At 46.9% G+C, this 20000-nt stretch overlaps 1 protein-coding gene across 3 annotated transcripts in view; it reads left to right on the top strand.

The window, feature by feature from the left end:
• Window positions 1-20000, top strand: part of nlgn3a (neuroligin 3a) — a 429434-nt gene that overhangs the window by 114629 nt on the left and 294805 nt on the right. The window contains exon 4 of one of the 3 annotated variants that reach the window (XM_071411755.1): window positions 688-747. The exons of the other annotated variants lie outside the window; for them this stretch is intronic. Coding sequence (XP_071267856.1) covers window positions 688-747 — 60 coding nt within the window. The remainder of the gene's footprint in view (window positions 1-687; window positions 748-20000) is intronic. 3 annotated transcript variants of the gene reach the window in all.

Below are 20000 nucleotides of genomic sequence, written 5' to 3'. Positions count from 1 at the left end.
GTGCCAGTGATACCAGTGGTGTATGACTCTGTGCCATAGTGCCAGTGATACCAGTGGTGTATGACTCTGTGCCATAGTGCCAGTGATACCAGTGGTGTATGACTCTGTGCCATAGTGCCAGTGATACCAGTGGTGTATGACTCTGTGCCATAGTGCCAGTGATACCAGTGGTGTATGACTCTGTGCCATAGTGCCAGTGATACCAGTGGTGTATGACTCTGTGCCATAGTGCCAGTGATACCAGTGGTATATGACTCTGTGCCATAGTGCCAGTGATACCAGTGGTGTATGACTCTGTGCCATAGTGCCAGTGATACCAGTGGTGTATGACTCTGTGCCATAGTGCCAGTGATACCAGTGGTGTATGACTCTGTGCCATAGTGCCAGTGATACCAGTGGTGTATGACTCTGTGCCAGTCGACCCTCAATAACAGTGTTGTTACATAATGAGTCTGTGGTGTGTATGTGGTGTGTATTTATTTTCATAACTAAAGTAAAACATGATTCTTGAGTTACCAGAGATCAGAAAAAAACCTTAGTTCTGTAAACAATCACTGTTTCTTGTTATCTAACATGACTGTAAATAATGTAGTGTATTGTAGCTCATCTCACCTCCTCTCTGTCTTGACAAACATGCTGTTTTGAATTTCTTGTGCTTCTCTGTGTCTCTCCCTGCTTTGTTAATAGGGGCACATGCCAAAAAACAGCCCGAGGATTTATCGGATAACGACGGTGACGAAGACGAAGGTATTTCCTTGGTGACCACAAGATGGTGCATGGTTTATTCAGTCGTAGTAAAATATATCATTATGGTCTCATTTGGTTGATTTATAGTCAAGCATTTTTACAGTTATGAATGCAGCCAACCATCAACCAATTCATTACCATCATGCTTTTCAGTTCTGCATCACATTTAAGCCAATTCTGTTGTAAAGTGTGTGTGTGCGTGCGTGTGTGCGTGCGTGCGTGCGTGTGTAAGTGTGTGTGTCCGTGAGTGAGTGAGTGTGTGTGTGCCTGCGTGCGTGCGTACGTGAGTGTGTGCGTGCGTACGTGTGCGTGTGTGTGCAATTGTCTGCAGTGCTTTTCTCAAGTCCTGTAGAGAGGCTGATAGTGTAACGGGGGCAGTAGAGTAGCTGTGGAGCTGAACGCTCTCCTGTAGAGAGGCTGATAGTGTAACGGGGGCAGTAGAGTAGCTGTGGAGCTGAACGCTCTCCTGTAGAGAGGCTGATAGAGTAACGGGGGCAGTAGAGTAGCTGTGGAGCTGAACGCTCTCCTGTAGAGAGGCTGATAGGGTAACGGGGGCAGTAGAGTAGCTGTGGAGCTGAACGCTCTCCTGTAGAGAGGCTGATAGTGTAACGGGGGCAGTACAGTAGCTGTGGAGCTGAACGCTCTCCTGTAGAGAGGCTGATAGGGTAACGGGGCAGTAGAGTAGCTGTGGAGCTGAACGCTCTCCTGTAGAGAGGCTGATAGTGTAACGGGGGCAGTAGAGTAGCTGTGGAGCTGAACGCTCTCCTGTAGAGAGGCTGATAGGGTAACGGGGGCAGTAGAGTAGCTGTGGAGCTGAACGCTCTCCTGTAGAGAGGCTGATAGAGTAACGGGGGCAGTAGAGTAGCTGTGGAGCTGAACGCTCTCCTGTAGAGAGGCTGATAGGGTAACGGGGGCAGTAGAGTAGCTGTGGAGCTGAACGCTCTCCTGTAGAGAGGCTGATAGGGTAACGGGGGCAGTAGAGTAGCTGTGGAGCTGAACGCTCTCCTGTAGAGAGGCTGATAGTGTAACGGGGGCAGTAGAGTAGCTGTGGAGCTGAACGCTCTCCTGTAGAGAGGCTGATAGTGTAACGGGGGCAGTAGAGTAGCTGTGGAGCTGAACGCTCTCCTGTAGAGAGGCTGATAGTGTAACGGGGGCAGTAGAGTAGCTGTGGAGCTGAACGCTCTCCAGTAGAGAGGCTGATAGTGTACCGGGGGCAGTAGAGTAGCTGTGGAGCTGAACGCTCTCCTGTAGAGAGGCTGATAGGGTAACGGGGGCAGTAGAGTAGCTGTGGAGCTGAACGCTCTCCTGTAGAGAGGCTGATAGTGTAACGGGGGCAGTAGAGTAGCTGTGGAGCTGAACGCTCTCCTGTAGAGAGGCTGATAGTGTAACGGGGGCAGTAGAGTAGCTGTGGAGCTGAACGCTCTCTAGTAGAGAGGCTGATAGTGTAACGGGGGCAGTAGAGTAGCTGTGGAGCTGAACGCTCTCCTGTAGAGAGCCTGATAGTGTAACGGGGGCAGTAGAGTAGCTGTGGAGCTGAACGCTCTCCAGTAGAGAGGCTGATAGTGTAACGGGGGCAGTAGAGTAGCTGTGGAGCTGAACGCTCTCCTGTAGAGAGCCTGATAGTGTAACGGGGGCAGTAGAGTAGCTGTGGAGCTGAACGCTCTCCTGTAGAGAGCCTGATAGTGTAACGGGGGCAGTAGAGTAGCTGTGGAGCTGAACGTTCTCAGGCGTACTTTAAGCTGTGATAATGACATGGTAGACGAAAGTTAATCAGCGGTATGACACACACACACACAAACATGCAAACATGCACACACACACAAACATGCACGCACACACACACACACACACACACACACACACTCAAACATGCACACACACACACACACTCAAATGCTCACACACACTCCAACACACAGACACAGACACACACTGTGATAACAGCCTGTTAACCAGGCCTGCCAACAGAAGGAGTGGTCTCTACAGATGGTCATACTATCAACAAACTATTTGTTGATAAGCGACTGCTTGCTAACGTTACGGTCAGAGTTAGTGTTAGTGTTAGAATCAGAGTTAGTGTTAGAATCAGAGTTAGTGTTAGTGTTAGAATCAGAGTTAGTGTTAGGGTTAGAATCAGAGTTAGTGTTAGGGTTAGAATCAGAGTTAGAGTTAGAATCAGAGTTAGTGTTAGAATCAGAGTTAGTGTTAGAATCAGAGTTAGTGTTAGTGTTAGAATCAGAGTTAGAGTTAGAATCAGAGTTAGTGTTAGAATCAGAGTTAGTGTTAGAATCAGAGTTAGTGTTAGAATCAGAGTTAGTGTTAGTGTTAGAATCAGATTTAGAGTTAGAATCAGAGTTAGTGTTAGAATCAGAGTTAGTGTTAGTGTTAGAATCAGAGTTAGTGTTAGTGTTAGAATCAGAGTTAGTGTTAGAATCAGAGTTAGTGTTAGTGTTAGAATCAGAGTTAGTGTTAGGGTTAGAATCAGAGTTAGTGTTAGGGTTAGAATCAGAGTTAGAGTTAGAATCAGAGTTAGTGTTAGAATCAGAGTTAGTGTTAGTGTTAGAATCAGATTTAGAGTTAGAATCAGAGTTAGTGTTAGAATCAGAGTTAGTGTTAGAATCAGAGTTAGTGTTAGGGTTAGAATCAGAGTTAGAGTTAGAATCAGAGTTAGTGTTAGAATCAGAGTTAGTGTTAGAGTTAGAATCAGAGTTAGTGTTAGAATCAGAGTTAGTGTTAGTGTTAGAATCAGAGTTAGTGTTAGTGTTAGAATCAGAGTTAGAGTTAGAATCAGAGTTAGTGTTAGAATCAGAGTTAGTGTTAGTGTTAGAATCAGAGTTAGAGTTAGAATCAGAGTTAGTGTTAGAATCAGAGTTAGTGTTAGTGTTAGAATCAGAGTTAGTGTTAGGGTTAGAATCAGAGTTAGAGTTAGAATCAGAGTTAGTGTTAGAATCAGAGTTAGTGTTAGTGTTAGAATCAGAGTTAGTGTTAGAATCAGAGTTAGTGTTAGGGTTAGAATCAGAGTTAGAGTTAGAATCAGAGTTAGTGTTAGAATCAGAGTTAGTGTTAGGGTTAGAATCAGAGTTAGAGTTAGAATCAGAGTTAGTGTTAGAATCAGAGTTAGTGTTAGAATCAGAGTTAGTGTTAGAATCAGAGTTAGTGTTAGTGTTAGAATCAGAGTTAGTGTTAGAATCAGAGTTAGTGTTAGAATCAGAGTTAGTGTTAGTGTTAGAATCAGAGTTAGTGTTAGAATCAGAGTTAGGGTTAGAATCAGAATTAGTGTTAGGGTTAGAATCAGAGTTAGTGTTAGGGTTAGAATCAGAGTTAGTGTTAGGGTTAGAATCAGAGTTAGTGTTAGGGTTAGAATCAGATTTAGTGTTAGGGTTAGAATCAGAGTTAGTGTTAGGGTTAGAATCAGAGTTAGTGTTAGGGTTAGAATCAGAGTTAGTTTTAGGGTTAGAATCAGAGTTAGTGTTAGGGTTAGAATCAGAGTTAGTGTTAGGGTTAGAATCAGAGTTAGTGTTAGGGTTAGAATCAGAGTTAGTGTTAGGGTTAGAATCAGATTTAGTGTTAGGGTTAGAATCAGAGTTAGTGTTAGGGTTAGAATCAGAGTTAGTGTTAGGGTTAGAATCAGAGTTAGTTTTAGGGTTAGAATCAGATTTAGTGTTAGGGTTAGAATCAGAGTTAGTGTTAGGGTTAGAATCAGAGTTAGTGTTAGGGTTAGAATCAGAGTTAGTGTTAGGGTTAGAATCAGAGTTAGTGTTAGGGTTAGAATCAGAGTTAGTTTTAGGGTTAGAATCAGAGTTAGTGTTAGGGTTAGAATCATACTTAGTGTTAGAATCAGAGTTAGTGTTAGGGTTAGAATCAGACTTAGTGTTAGGGTTAGAATCAGAGTTAGGGTAAGGATAAGGGTTAAGGTTAGGGTAAGGATAAGGTTAGGGTAAGGATAAGGTTAAGGTTAGGGTGAGGATAAGGGTTATGTTTGGGGTAAGGATAAGGGTTAAGGTTAGGGCTTGGGTTAGGGATAATAGTTAGTTGAAATGTTACTGATTGGCTGTAGATAGTCTGTAGATAGTCTGTAGATAGTCTGTAAATAGTCTGTAGATAGTCTGTAAATAGTCTGTAGATAGTCTGTAGATAGTCTGTAGATAGTCTGTAGATAGTCTGTAGATAGTCTGTAGATAGTCTGTAGATAGTCAGTAGATAGTCTGTAGATAGTCTGTAGATAGTCTGTAGATAGTCTTCAGACGGAATATCCAAATAAAGTTTTACCGAAAGAGAGAACGAGTGGGAGGAGAGGGAGGAGAGGGGGATCAGGAGTTCTTGTGAAGAGGATTAAGAAGGAGAGAGGGAACAACAGAAGAGAGAGAAAATGTGAAGTTTCTGCACAGCAATCTCATTTAACTTTCCGTTTTTATCTGGGGATATTCTCGGCTCAGCGTGGATCTTCAGATTAGGAGTAAGAGATGATTTACTATAGCGACAGAAAACGCTTCAGTCCCCAAATATTAACCAAACCCCTGTTGCTGCTGTTGTTGTTGTCGTTGTTGTTATTGTTGTTGTTGTTGTTGTTGTTGTTGTTGTTGTTGTTTCTGCTGTTGTTAGGGTTAGGGTTAGGGTTAGGGTTAGTGTGTGTGTGTGTGTGTGTGTGTGTGTGTGTGTGTGTGTGTGTGTGTGTGTGTGTGTGTGTGTGTGTGTGTGTGTGTGTGTGTGTGTGTGTGTGTGTGTGTGTGTGTGTGTGTGTGTGTGTGTGTGTGTGTGTGTGTGATTGTGCGTATACACGTGCATGTGTGTGTACTGTATGATTGCTTGTGTTTTCATGCACAGGCTATGTTTGTGTTTTTGTGTTGAGGTAGTCATTACAGGACAAAGGCATATGGATCCTGTAGTGTTGATGTCGTGAATACGGATATGGGTACTTTAGTTGACAGGAGTAACGGAAAGACCTCAGTCTATGTAGACTTACCTTAAATCCATCATAATATAACCCGATCCTGCCCTGAGTACTACTGTTCACTACCAACACACTGTCCTGAGTACTACTGCTCACTACCAACACACTGTCCTGAGTACTACTGCCCTCTACCAACACACTGTCCTGAGTACTACTGCTCACTACCAACACACTGTCCTGAGTACTACTGCCCTCTACCAACACACTGTCCTGAGTACTACTGTTCACTACCAACACACTGTCCTGAGTACTACTGCTCACTACCAACACACTGTCCTGAGTACTACTGCTCTCTACCAACACACTGTCCTGAGTACTACTGCTCACTACCGACAAACTGCCCTGAGTACTACTGCTCACTACCAACACACTGCCCTGAGTACTACTGCTCACTACCAACACACTGCCCTGAGTACTACTGCGCTCTACCAACACACTGTCCTGAGTACTACTGCTCACTACCAACACACTGTCCTGAGTACTACTGCTCACTACCGACACACTGTCCTGAGTACTACTGTTCACTACCAACACACTGTCCTGAGTACTACTGCTCACTACCAACACACTGCCCTGAGTACTACTGCGCTCTACCAACACACTGTCCTGAGTACTACTGCTCTCTACCAACACACTGTCCTGAGTACTACTGCTCACTACCGACACACTGCCCTGAGTACTACTGCTCACTACCAACACACTGTCCTGAGTACTACTGCTCTCTACCAACACACTGTCCTGAGTACTACTGCTCTCTACCAACACACTGTCCTGAGTACTACTGCTCACTACCAACACACTGACCTGAGTACTACTGCTCACTACCAACACACTGTCCTGAGTACTACTGCTCACTACCAACACACTGTCCTGAGTACTACTGCTCTCTACCAACACACTGTCCTGAGTACTACTGCTCTCTACCAACACACTGTCCTGAGTACTACTGCTCACTACCAACACACTGTCCTGAGTACTACTGCTCACTACCAACACACTGTCCTGAGTACTACTGCTCACTACCAACACACTGTCCTGAGTACTACTGCTCTCTACCAACACACTGTCCTGAGTACTACTGCTCTCTACCAACACACTGTCCTGAGTACTACTGCTCACTACCAACACACTGTCCTGAGTACTACTGCTCTCTACCAACACACTGTCCTGAGTACTACTGCTCACTACCGACACACTGCCCTGAGTACTACTGCTCTCTACCAACACACTGTCCTGAGTACTACTGCTCACTACCAACACACTGTCCTGAGTACTACTGCTCACTACCAACACACTGTCCTGAGTACTACTGCTCTCTACCAACACACTGTCCTGAGTACTACTGCTCACTACCAACACACTGCCCTGAGTACTACTGCGCTCTACCAACACACTGTCCTGAGTACTACTGCTCTCTACCAACACACTGTCCTGAGTACTACTGCTCACTACCAACGCACTGACCTGAGTACTACTGCTCACTACCAACACACTGTCCTGAGTACTACTGCTCTCTACCAACACACTGTCCTGAGTACTACTGCTCTCTACCAACACACTGTCCTGAGTACTACTGCTCTCTACCAACACACTGTCCTGAGTACTACTGTTCACTACCAACACACTGTCCTGAGTACTACTGCTCACTACCTATGTTGGGTTTTAAGTCCAGCAGAGGTTATCTGGCCCCAGGATGTTTAAGGGGCCAGATAACCCCCCCTCCACACACACACAAAACCACAGTCGGGCCATAGATGGACGGAGGGTAATTTGGCTTCAGATGCAACGTGTCGCCCCGGGCTTGACTGGAGAAACACCTGCGTGTCAGAGCAGTGTCATGACAACGCTTCCTGCTCTCGGATCAAGGCCTGTGTGTGTGTGTGTGTGTGTGTGTGCATATGCATCTGCATGTATGCGTGTTGTGAATCGCCATTCAGAATCGCTAACAAGTGCGGATCCCTTTGGCCGTCATCTCTTTGCATGCTAGCCGTCTCTCTCTCTCTGAGCTGAGCAGAGCTGTTGTGCTAAACTAGCCTTGTTTAAAATGTGACAAGTCTATTCTTTATCGAGCGAAACTAATGCTATTTACTGTGCATCACTGTTGAGGCAACAACAATAAACAACACATTGAGAGGGAGCTGGATCTCTGCTGCACCACGGCAGTGTGGCTAATGCCTGTGTGTGTGTGTGTGTGTGTGTGTGTGTGTGTGTGTGTGTGTGTGTGTGTGTGTGTGTGTGTGTGTGTGTGTGTGTGTGTGTGTGTGTGTGTGTGTGTGTGTGTGTGTGTGTGTGTGTGTGTGTGTGTGTGTGTGTGTGTGTGTGTGTGTGTGACAGAGCCGCCCATCAATAGCTTAACATGATTCAGAGGATGGCTCTTTGTTCATGGTGAATATGTCTTCATTGAAGTGAAACGGACCTGGAACTTAACTACGCTACACAGAGAGATGAGACCTAGCTAGCAGACAATAGCTACACAGAGAGATGAGACCTAGCTAGCAGACAATGACTACACAGAGAGATGAGACCTAGCTAGCAGACAATGACTACACAGAGAGATGAGACCTAGCTAGCAGACAATGACTACACAGAGAGATGAGACCTAGCTAGCAGACAATGACTACACAGAGAGATGAGACCTAGCTAGCAGACAATAACTACACAGAGAGATGGAGACCTAGCTAGCAGACAATGACTACACAGAGAGATGAGACCTAGCTAGCAGACAATGACTACACAGAGAGATGAGACCTAGCTAGCAGACAATGACTACACAGAGAGATGAGACCTAGCTAGCAGACAATGACTACACAGAGAGATGAGACCTAGCTAGCAGACAATGACTACACAGAGAGATGAGACCTAGCTAGCAGACAATGACTACACAGAGAGATGAGACCTAGCTAGCAGACAATGACTACACAGAGAGATGAGACCTAGCTAGCAGACAATGACTACACAGAGAGATGAGACCTAGCTAGCAGACAATGACTACACAGAGAGATGAGACCTAGCTAGCAGACAATAACTACACAGAGAGATGAGACCTAGCTAGCAGACAATGACTACACAGAGAGATGAGACCTAGCTAGCAGACAATGACTACACAGAGAGATGAGACCTAGCTAGCAGACAATGACTACACAGAGAGATGAGACCTAGCTAGCAGACAATGACTACACAGAGAGATGAGACCTAGCTAGCAGACAATGACTACACAGAGAGATGAGACCTAGCTAGCAGACAATAACTACACAGAGAGATGAGACCTAGCTAGCAGACAATGACTACACAGAGAGATGAGACCTAGCTAGCAGACAATGACTACACAGAGAGATGAGACCTAGCTAGCAGACAATGACTACACAGAGAGATGAGACCTAGCTAGCAGACAATGACTACACAGAGAGATGAGACCTAGCTAGCAGACAATGACTACACAGAGAGATGAGACCTAGCTAGCAGACAATGACTACACAGAGAGATGGAGACCTAGCTAGCAGACAATGACTACACAGAGAGATGGAGACCTAGCTAGCAGACAATGACTACACAGAGAGATGAGACCTAGCTAGCAGACAATGACTACACAGAGAGATGAGACCTAGCTAGCAGACAATGACTACACAGAGAGATGAGACCTAGCTAGCAGACAATGACTACACAGAGAGATGAGACCTAGCTAGCAGACAATGACTACACAGAGAGATGAGACCTAGCTAGCAGACAATGATTACACAGAGAGATGAGACCTAGCTAGCAGACAATGACTACACAGAGAGATGGAGACCTAGCTAGCAGACAATGACTACACAGAGAGATGGAGACCTAGCTAGCAGACAATGACTACACAGAGAGATGAGACCTAGCTAGCAGACAATGACTACACAGAGAGATGAGACCTAGCTAGCAGACAATAACTACACAGAGAGATGAGACCTAGCTAGCAGACAATAACTACACAGAGAGATGAGACCTAGCTAGCAGACAATGACTACACAGAGAGATGAGACCTAGCTAGCAAACAATAGCTACACAGAGAGATGGAGACCTAGCTAGCAGACAATGACTACACAGAGAGATTGGGACCTAGCTAGCAGACAATGACTACACAGAGAGATGGAGACCTAGCTAGCAGACAATGACTACACAGAGAGATTGGGACCTAACTAGCAGACAATGACTACACAGAGAGATGAGACCTAGCTAGCAAACAATAGCTACACAGAGAGATGGAGACCTAGCTAGCAGACAATGACTACACAGAGAGATGAGACCTAGCTAGCAAACAATAGCTACACAGAGAGATGGAGACCTAGCTAGCAGACAATGACTACACAGAGAGATGAGACCTAGCTAGCAGACAATAGCTACACAGAGAGATTGGGGCCTAGCTAGCAGACAATGACTACACAGAGAGATGAGACCTAGCTAGCAGACAATGACTACACAGAGAGATTGGGACCTAGCTAGCAGACAATGACTACACAGAGAGATGAGACCTAGCTAGCAGACAATGACTACACAGAGAGATTGGGACCTAGCTAGCAGACAATGACTACACAGAGAGATTGGGACCTAGCTAGCAGGCAATAACTACACAGAGAGATGGAGACCTAGCTAGCAGACAATAGCTACACAGAGGAGAGAAGCCTAACTGATAGCTCCCCTAGCACAGCAATAGAGGACAGTGTTAGCAAACAGCACAGAGGAGCTAGCTCGCTATGCTAGCTCTGGAGAGGACAGTGTTAGCTCAACTCATTCTCTACCAATGTGTAGCACCCACATCTAATAATAGAGAGCATATATTGTACGTTTGAGTTTGACCCAGTTTTCACACATGGACATTTTTGTAATGGTTGCTTATTCTTTATTGGTTCTGAAGAGCTGTCTATTTGCTTGGATGCTGTCTGTCTCCCCATCTTTAAGTTAACTCAGCTCTCTGTCTGCCAGCTCTCTGTCTGCCAGCTCTCTGTCTGCCAGCTCTCTGTCTGCCAGCTCTCTGTCTGCCAGCTCTCTGTCTGCCAGCTCTCTGTCTGCCTCCATCAGTCAGTCTACTCAGCCCTCTGGCTGTTGTTAGTCTGTCTCCATAGGCAGTATATCTGTCTATCTGTTTCTCTGACTTTTCAGTACATTCATCTGTCTGCAGTCTGTCTGTCATCCGTTCATTTCTCCCTCTAGCTAAACCATATCTCCGCCATTCACTCCTTTAGGCCTCAGCCAGGCTATCTCAACAGGGCTTGATATATCCACTCACTCCTTTAGACCTCAGCCAGGCTATCTCAACAGGGCTTGATATATCCACTCACTCCTTTAGGCCTCAGCCAGGCTATCTCAACAGGGCTTGATATATCCACTCACTCCTTTAGGCCTCAGCCAGGCTCTCTCAACAGGGCTTGATATATCCACTCACTCCTTTAGGCCTCAGCCAGGCTCTCTCAACAGGGCTTGATATATCCACTCACACCTTTAGGCCTCAGCCAGGCTATCTCAACAGGGCTTGATATATCCACTCACTCCTTTAGGCCTCAGCCAGGCTATCTCAACAGGGCTTGATATATCCATTCACACCTTTAGGCCTCAGCCAGGCTATCTCAACAGGGCTTGATATATCCACTCACTCCTTTAGGCCTCAGCCAGGCTATCTCAACAGGGCTTGATATATCCATTCACACCTTTAGGCCTCAGCCAGGCTATCTCAACAGGGCTTGATATATCCACTCACTCCTTTAGGCCTCAGCCAGGCTATCTCAACAGGGCTTGATATATCCATTCACTCCCTTAGGCCTCAGCCAGGCTATCTCAACAGGGCTTGATATATCCACTCACTCCTTTAGGCCTCAGCCAGGCTATCTCAACAGGGCTTGATATATCCATTCACACCTTTAGGCCTCAGCCAGGCTATCTCAACAGGGCTTGATATATCCACTCACTCCTTTAGGCCTCAGCCAGGCTATCTCAACAGGGCTTGATATATCCATTCACTCCGTTAGGCCTCAGCCAGGCTATCTCAACAGGGCTTGATATATCCACTCACTCCCTTAGGCCTCAGCCAGGCTATCTCAACAGGGCTTGATATATCCATTCACTCCGTTAGGCCTCAGCCAGGCTATCTCAACAGGGCTTGATATATCCATTCACTCCCTTAGGCCTCAGCCAGGCTATCTCAACAGGGCTTGATATATCCATTCACTCCCTTAGGCCTCAGCCAGGCTATCTCAACAGGGCTTTATCTCTCTCTCTCTCTCTCTCTCTCTCTCTCTCTCTCTCTCTCTCTCTCTCTCTCTCTCTCTCTCTCTCTCTCTCTCTCTCTCTCTCTCTCTCTCTCTCTCTCTCTCTCTCTCTCTCTCTCTCTCTCTCTCTCTCTCTCTCTCTCTCTCTCTCTGCTGAGTGTTACTGACTTGGATTTCCAGATTCTGGAGGTCTAATCAGGGAGTAGGGAACACACACACACACACACACACACACACACACACACACACACACACACACACACACACACACACACACACACACACACACACACACACACACACACACACACACACACACACACACACACACACACACACACGGCCTCCCCTCCCTGCCCTACCACTATCCCATTCTCTCTGATGTCTTAGAGAAGAGGAATTATGCCTCTTGAAGCCCAGAGATATTTGGAACGGGACTGTTTAGCCCCTTTCCAAGATTAGGATCACAGCTGTAATGGCTGATCTCTTACAAAGGATGAAAGGCTGTTTCTGCTTTCCTTTGTAGCCTTCAATGGCGTAGAACATGCTAATGCTGCAGTTTAAACTGAAGAATGGGACGTAACATGTATGCGGGGAGGCTAGTGGTGAACCGTGGAATACACACGTGTAACATGAGACTAACCCGCCTGGGTTTGGAACCTACTTCTAAGACCATTTCTTTACACATTAGGTTAAAATGTTAACCTTTAGCTCAGGGGGCTAACAACTGTCTCAGGGTCTTAGTGTGAATGACAGAACCTCAGCAGTAGACTGTAACCTATAGAGATCTAGCTGAGCTGCTGTTCACAGGACTGAGAGGAGGGTCTGGGTTATAGACTGAGAGGAGGGTCTGGGTTATAGACTGAGAGGAGGGTCTGGGTTATAGACTGAGAGGAGGGTCTGGGTTATAGACTGAGAGGAGGGTCTGGGTTATAGACTGAGAGGAGGGTCTGGGTTATAGACTGAGAGGAGGGTCTGGGCTATAGACTGAGAGGAGGGTCTGGGTTATAGACTGAGAGGAGGGTCTGGGTTATAGACTGAGAGGAGGGTCTGGGTTATAGACTGAGAGGAGGGTCTGGGTTATAGACTGAGAGGAGGGTCTGGGTTATAGACTGAGAGGAGGGTCTGGGCTATAGACTGAGAGGAGGGTCTGGGTTATAGACTGAGAGGAGGGTCTGGGTTATAGACCGGGAGGAGGGTCTGGGTTATAGACTGAGAGGAGGGTCTGGGTTATAGACTGAGAGGAGGTTCTGGGTTATAGACTGAGAGGAGGGTCTGGGTTATAGGCCGGGATTAGGGTCTGGGTTATAGACTGAGAGGAGGGTCTGGGTTATAGACTGGGAGGAGGGTCTGGGTTATAGACTGAGAGGAGGGTCTGGGTTATAGACTGAGAGGAGGGTCTGGGTTATAGACTGGAAGGAGGGTCTGGGTTATAGACTGAGAGGAGGGTCTGGGTTATAGACTGGGAGGAGGGTCTGGGTTATAGACTGGAAGGAGGGTCTGGGTTATAGACTAAGAGGAGGGTCTGGGTTATAGACTGGAAGGAGGGTCTGGGTTATAGACTGGAAGGAGGGTCTGGGTTATAGACTAAGAGGAGGGTCTGGGTTATAGACTGGAAGGAGGGTCTGGGTTATAGACTGGAAGGAGGGTCTGGGTTATAGACTAAGAGGAGGGTCTGGGTTATAGACTGGAAGGAGGGTCTGGGTTATAGACTGAGAGGAGGGTCTGGGTTATAGACTGAGAGGAGGGTCTGGGTTATAGACTGAGAGGAGGGTCTGGGTTATAGACTGAGAGGAGGGTCTGGGTTATAGACTGAGAGGAGGGTCTGGGTTATAGACTGGGAGGAGGGTCTGGGTTATAGACTGAGAGGAGGGTCTGGGTTATAGACTGAGAGGAGGGTCTGGGTTATAGACTGGGAGGAGGGTCTGGGTTATAGACTGAGAGGAGGGTCTGGGTTATAGACTGAGAGGAGGGTCTGGGTTATAGACTGGGAGGAGGGTCTGGGTTATAGACTGAGAGGAGGGTCTGGGTTATAGACTGAGAGGAGGGTCTGGGTTATAGACTGAGAGGAGGGTCTGGGTTATAGACTGAGAGGAGGGTCTGGGTTATAGACTAAGAGGAGGGTCTGGGTTATAGACTGAGAGGAGGGTCTGGGTTATAGACTGAGAGGAGGGTCTGGGTTATAGACTGAGAGAAGGGTCTGGGTTATAGACTGAGAGGAGGGTCTGGGTTATAGACTGAGAGGAGGGTCTGGGTTATAGACTGAGAGGAGGGTCTGGGTTATAGACTGAGAGGAGGGTCTGGGTTATAGACTGAGAGGAGGGTCTGGGTTATAGACTGGGAGGAGGGTCTGGGTTATAGACTGAGAGGATGGTCTGGGTTATAGACTGAGAGGAGGGTCTGGGTTATAGACTGGGAGGAGGGTCTGGGTTATTGACTGAGAGGAGGGTCTGGGTTATAGACTGGGAGGAGGGTCTGGGTTATAGACTGAGAGGAGGGTCTGGGTTATAGACTGAGAGGAGGGTCTGGGTTATAGACTGAGAGGAGGGTCTGGGTTATAGACTGAGAGGAGGGTCTCAGCCTCTAACCTCTCTTTCTTTATTCGCTCTATTTATTTCCTTCCCTTTTCACTCTTTCTCTCTCACACACTACTTTCTCCCTCGCTCTCTACCTATCTCTCTCTTTATATTCTGCCATTTTCTTTTTCTCTCGATCTATTCCTCCCTCCATCCCACTCTGTCTCTCTCCTGCTGCCCTCTCCCATCCAGGGGCCTGGCTTCACACAGAACATCAAAGGCTGTGTTTGTTGCGTTAGCTACACCCTCTTTAATGCATAAACACACCGGCTGGGATTCTGGGGTGGAGGATAGCACCTTGGTCACCCTCTCTCAAAGGTCATTCAATCCATCAGGTTTCCAGTTGAGATGCCAAGATCGGGGGAAGATGCGTGCAGAGACAGCCATGAACACACACACATCGAAACACAGATGGACATACATGCACACTATGCTGAATTCCTTACAGATTCATCTCATAGTCACTTTAGAAATGAAAATAAATTATAAGATGGACAGATAATGCATAAATGCATCCATCCATCCATCTGTTGTGCAAAATATAAATGACTGTATCAGTATGTTTAAAAGCTTAGAGAGGGCTGTGTAACTGAGATGTTGAAAAACCTCTGAAGCAGCAAGTTACTACTCTCCTCTCCCCTCCATCTCTCCTCTCCTCCCATCTCTCCCTCCATCGCTCCTCTCCTCCCATCTCTCCCTCCATCCATCTCTCCTCTCCTCCCATCTCTCCCTCCATCTCTCATCTCCTCCCATCTCTCCCTCCATCTTTCCTCTCCTCCCATCTCTCCCTCCCTCCCTCCATCTCTCCTCTCCTCCCATCTCTCCTCTCCCCTCCATCTCTCATCTCCTCCCATCTCTCCCTCCATCTCTCCTCTCCTCCCGTCTGTCCCGCCATCTCTCCTCTCCCCTCCATCTCTCCCCTCCTCCCATCTCTCCCTCCATCGCTCCTCTCCTCCCATCTCTCCTCTCCCCTCCATCTCTCCTCTCCCCTCCATCGCTCCTCTCCTCCCATCTCTCCTCTCCCCTCCTCCCATCTCTCCCTCCATCTCTCCTCTCCCCTCCATCTCTCCTCTCCCCTCCATCGCTCCTCTCCTCCCATCTCTCCTCTCCCCTCCATCTCTCCTCTCCTCCCATCTCTCATCTCCCCTCCATCTCTCCTCCCCTCCATCGCTCCTCTCCTCCCATCTCTCCTCTCCCCTCCTCCCATCTCTCCCTCCATCGCTCCTCTCCTCCCATCTCTCCTCTCCCCTCCATCGCTCCTCTCCCCTCCATCTCTCCTCTCCTCCCATCTCTCCTCTCCCCTCCATCTCTCATCTCCTCCCATCTCTCCTCTCCCCTCCATCTCTCCTCTCCTCCCATCTCTCCTCTCCCCTCCATCTCTCCTCTCCTCCCATCTCTCCTCTCCCCTCCATCTCTCATCTCCTCCCATCTCTCCTCTCCCCTCCATCTCTCATCTCCTCCCATCTCTCCTCTCCCCTCCTCCCATCTCTCCCTCCATCTTTCCTCTCCTCCCATCTCTCCTCTCCCTCCATCTCTCCTCTCCTCTCATCTCTCCTCTCCTCTCATCTCTCCTCTCCCCTCCATCTCTCATCTCCTCCCATCTCTCCCTCTATCTCTCCTCTCCTCCCGTCTGTCCCGCCATCTCTCCTCTCCTCCCATCTCCCATAGAACCAAGGTCTGCCCATGGCCATACAGAGATAGAACCAAGGTCTGCCCATGGCCATACAGAGATAGAACCAAGGTCTGACTATGGCCATACAGAGAGAGTCATTAGTTGAAGATGTGGTTGTTGAGGATGGAGATGGAGTAAGATGTTCAATTCAAAGTAACAGAGTTGACATAGCAGGTGTATTGAAGTGTAAGTCAGTCAGAAGTCAAAGTAACAGAGTTGACATAGCAGGTGTATTGAAGTGTAAGTCAGTCAGAAGTCAAAGTAACAGAGTTGACATAGCAGGCGTATTGAAGTGTAAGTCAGTCAGAAGTCAAAGTAACAGAGTTGACATAGCAGGCGTATTGAAGTGTAAGTCAGTCAGAAGTCAAAGTAACAGAGTTGACATAGCAGGCGTATTGAAGTGTAAGTCAGTCAGAAGTCAAAGTAACAGAGTTGACATAGCAGGCGTATTGAAGTGTAAGTCAGCCAGAAGTCAAAGTAACAGAGTTGACATAGCAGGCGTATTGAAGTGTAAGTCAGACAGAAGTCAAAGTAACAGAGTTGACATAGCAGGTGTATTGACGTGTAAGTCAGTCTGACCCATAAAGACAACATGTACAGTAATATGTCCCAGTACACCAGGCCACCATCATGCCACGTCCCCACCTTCACTTCTACATTACTGATCCCCACTGACTGACACACTGAGGAATGCACACAGCCTACAATGCTGATCGCCACTGACAGTTACCATGTTTTAGTAAGTGGATGCACAGTGTTTGTCTCAGATACTTATCTCTCCTCTCTCTTTGTCTGTCCCCACTCTGGAGTGACAGAGCTGGGTGACAGGGCTGGGGCCTTGGCTTTAGATTTATGACTGTCACTGACTGGGTCCTTCCTGTGTGTGTGAGTGAAGGAGGAGGGTGTGTGTGTGTGTGTGTGTGTGTGTGTGTGTGTGTGTGTGTGTGTGTGTGTGTGTGTGTGTGTGTGTGTGTGTGTGTGTGTGTGTGTGTGTGTGTGTGTGTGTGTGTGTGTGTGTGTGTGTGTGTGTGTGTGTGTGTGAGTGTGAGAGAGAGAGAGAGAGAGTGGAGAGAGTGAGTGTGAGAGAGAGAGAGAGAGAGAGAGAGAGAGAGAGAGAGAGAGAGAGAGAGAGAGAGGTCCCGTCCAGCCAGGCCTCCAACTGAGTGGCTCTGACAAACACTCAAAGACTCACCCTGCCCTGAGTTGTACATCCCATTGACACACACACACCCAGACACACACACAAACTCCAATCACTAGATGGCCAGTGTGCTGGGATGGCCCTGTGAGAGGATGTGAAAGACCTGACATGTTAAAAGGCTGTACTATCTACATGTCTCTGTATTACTGTGATCTATGTGGGGGAGTATCCCCTCTCCTCTCTCTCTTCCCTCCGTCCCGCCCCTCCATTTAGCCTGAGTAAACTGGAAACCCTTTAGGGTGTTATTATCTCCTCTGCCCTCTCTGTAGGATGTTATTATCTCCTCTGCCCTCTCTGTAGGATGTAATATCCTACAGAGAGGGCAGAGGAGATAATTACATCCTACAGAGAGGGCAGAGGAGATAATAACACCCTACAGAGAGGGCAGAGGAGATAATAACATCCTACAGAGAGGGCAGAGGAGATAATAACATCCTACAGAGAGGACAGAGGAGATAATAACATCCTACAGAGAGGACAGATGAGATAATAACATCCTACAGAGAGGGCAGAGGAGATAATAACATCCTACAGAGAGGGCAGAGGAGATAATTATATCCTACAGAGAGGACAGGGGAGATAATAACATCCTACAGAGAGGACAGATGAGATAATAACATCCTACAGAGAGGGCAGAGGAGATAATAACATCCTACAGAGAGGGCAGAGGGGATAATAACATCCTACAGAGAGGGCAGAGGGGATAATAACATCCTACAGAGAGGGCAGAGGAGATAATAACATCCTACAGAGAGGGCAGAGGAGATAATAACATCCTAGAGAGAGGACAGATGAGATAATAACATCCTACAGCGAGGGCAGAGGAGATAATAACATCCTACAGAGAGGGCAGAGGAGATAATGACATCCTACAGAGAGGGCAGAGGAGATAATAACATCCTACAGAGAGGACAGATGAGATAATAACATCCTACAGAGAGGGCAGAGGAGATAATAACATCCTACAGAGAGGACAGATGAGATAATAACATCCTACAGAGAGGGCAGAGGAGATAATAACATCCTACAGAGAGGGCAGAGGAGATAACCATGGACTGACTATGGCCATACAGAGATAGAACCAAGGTCTGACTATTATCTCCTCTGCCCTCTCTGTAGGATATAATTATATCCTCTGCCCTCTCTGTAGGGTGTATTATCTCCTCTGTCCTCTCTGTAGGGTGTATTATCTCCTCTGCCCTCTCTGTAGTAAATAATTATCTCCTCTGCCCTCTCTGTAGGGTGTATTATCTCCTCTGCCCTCTCTGTAGTATATAATTATCTCCTCTGCCCTCTCTGTAGGATATAATTATCTCCTCTGCCCTCTCTGTAGGATGTTATTATCTCATCTGCCCTCTCTGTAGGGTGTATTATCTCCTCTGCCCTCTCTGTCGGGTGTATTATCTCCTCTGCCCTCTCTGTAGTATATAATTATCTCCTCTGCCCTCTCTGTAGGGTGTATTATCTCCTCTGCCCTCTCTGTAGTATATAATTATCTCCTCTGCCCTCTCTGTAGGATATAATTATCTCATCTGTCCTCTCTGTAGGATGTTATTATCTCCTCTGCCCTCTCTGTAGGGTGTTATTATCTCCTCTGCCCTCTCTGTAGGATGTTATTATCTCCTCTGCCCTATCTGTAGGATGTCATTATCTCCTCTGCCCTCTCTGTAGGATGTTATTATCTCCCATGTCTTCTCTGTAGGATGTTATTATCTCCCATGTCTTCTCTGTAGGATGTTATTTTCTCCTTTGCCCTCTGTCTCTGTAGGCTGTTATTATCTCCTCTGCCCTCTCTGTAGGATGTTATTATCTCCTCTGCCCTCTCTGTAGGATGTTATTATCTCCTCTGCCCTCTCTGTAGGATGTTATTATCTCCTCTGCCCTCTCTGTAGGATGTTATTATCTCCCCTGTCCTCTCTGTAGGATATAATTATCTCCTCTGCCCTCTCTGTAGGGTGTATTATCTCCTCTGCCCTCTCTGTAGGATATAATTATCTCCTCTGTTTTTCTCTCTCCTTCCTCTCTTCTGAAAATATGTCCTCTACTGTAGAATGAGTGGGTGTTTAGTTGTTGTTGTGGGTGGTGTGTTTGCGGTGTGTGTGTTTTGGTTTTACTATCCTTGTTGGGACCAGAAGTCCTGACAAGGATAGTAAAACAAGGAAACCACATGCAAGTCTGGCCATTTTGCCGGTACTCACAAGGAGAAAGGCTATATTAGGCTTAGGGGTTAGGTTTAGGGTTAGTGTTACAATTAGAGTCAGGGTTATAATTAGGGTTAGGGGTTAAGGTTAAGGTTAGGGTTAGGTAAAATAGGATTTTGAATGGGAATCATTTGTTTGGTCCCCACAAGGATTGTAATACGTGTGTGTGTGTGTGTGTGTGTGTGTGTGTGTGTGTGTGTGTGTGTGTGTGTGTGTGTGTGTGTGTGTGTGTGTGTGTGTGTGTGTGTGTGTGTGTGTGTGTGTGTGTGTGTGTGTGTGAGTGCCATTAACGTTAATGCTACCCAACTCAAAGAGAATTCCATTGTATTCACTTTTTTGAAATTCACATTCTAACTCAAATTTCTAATCCTCTTGGTGTGTGTGTGTGTGTGTGTGTGCGTGTGTGTGTGTGTGTGTGTGTG

Source organism: Salvelinus alpinus, chromosome 7 (assembly GCF_045679555.1).
Source record: "Salvelinus alpinus chromosome 7, SLU_Salpinus.1, whole genome shotgun sequence".
In the NCBI taxonomy this organism is placed as follows: Eukaryota; Metazoa; Chordata; class Actinopteri; order Salmoniformes; family Salmonidae; genus Salvelinus; species Salvelinus alpinus.
The sequence above is the reverse complement of the archived record's forward strand: the minus strand, read 5'-3'. Positions and strand labels throughout refer to the sequence as shown.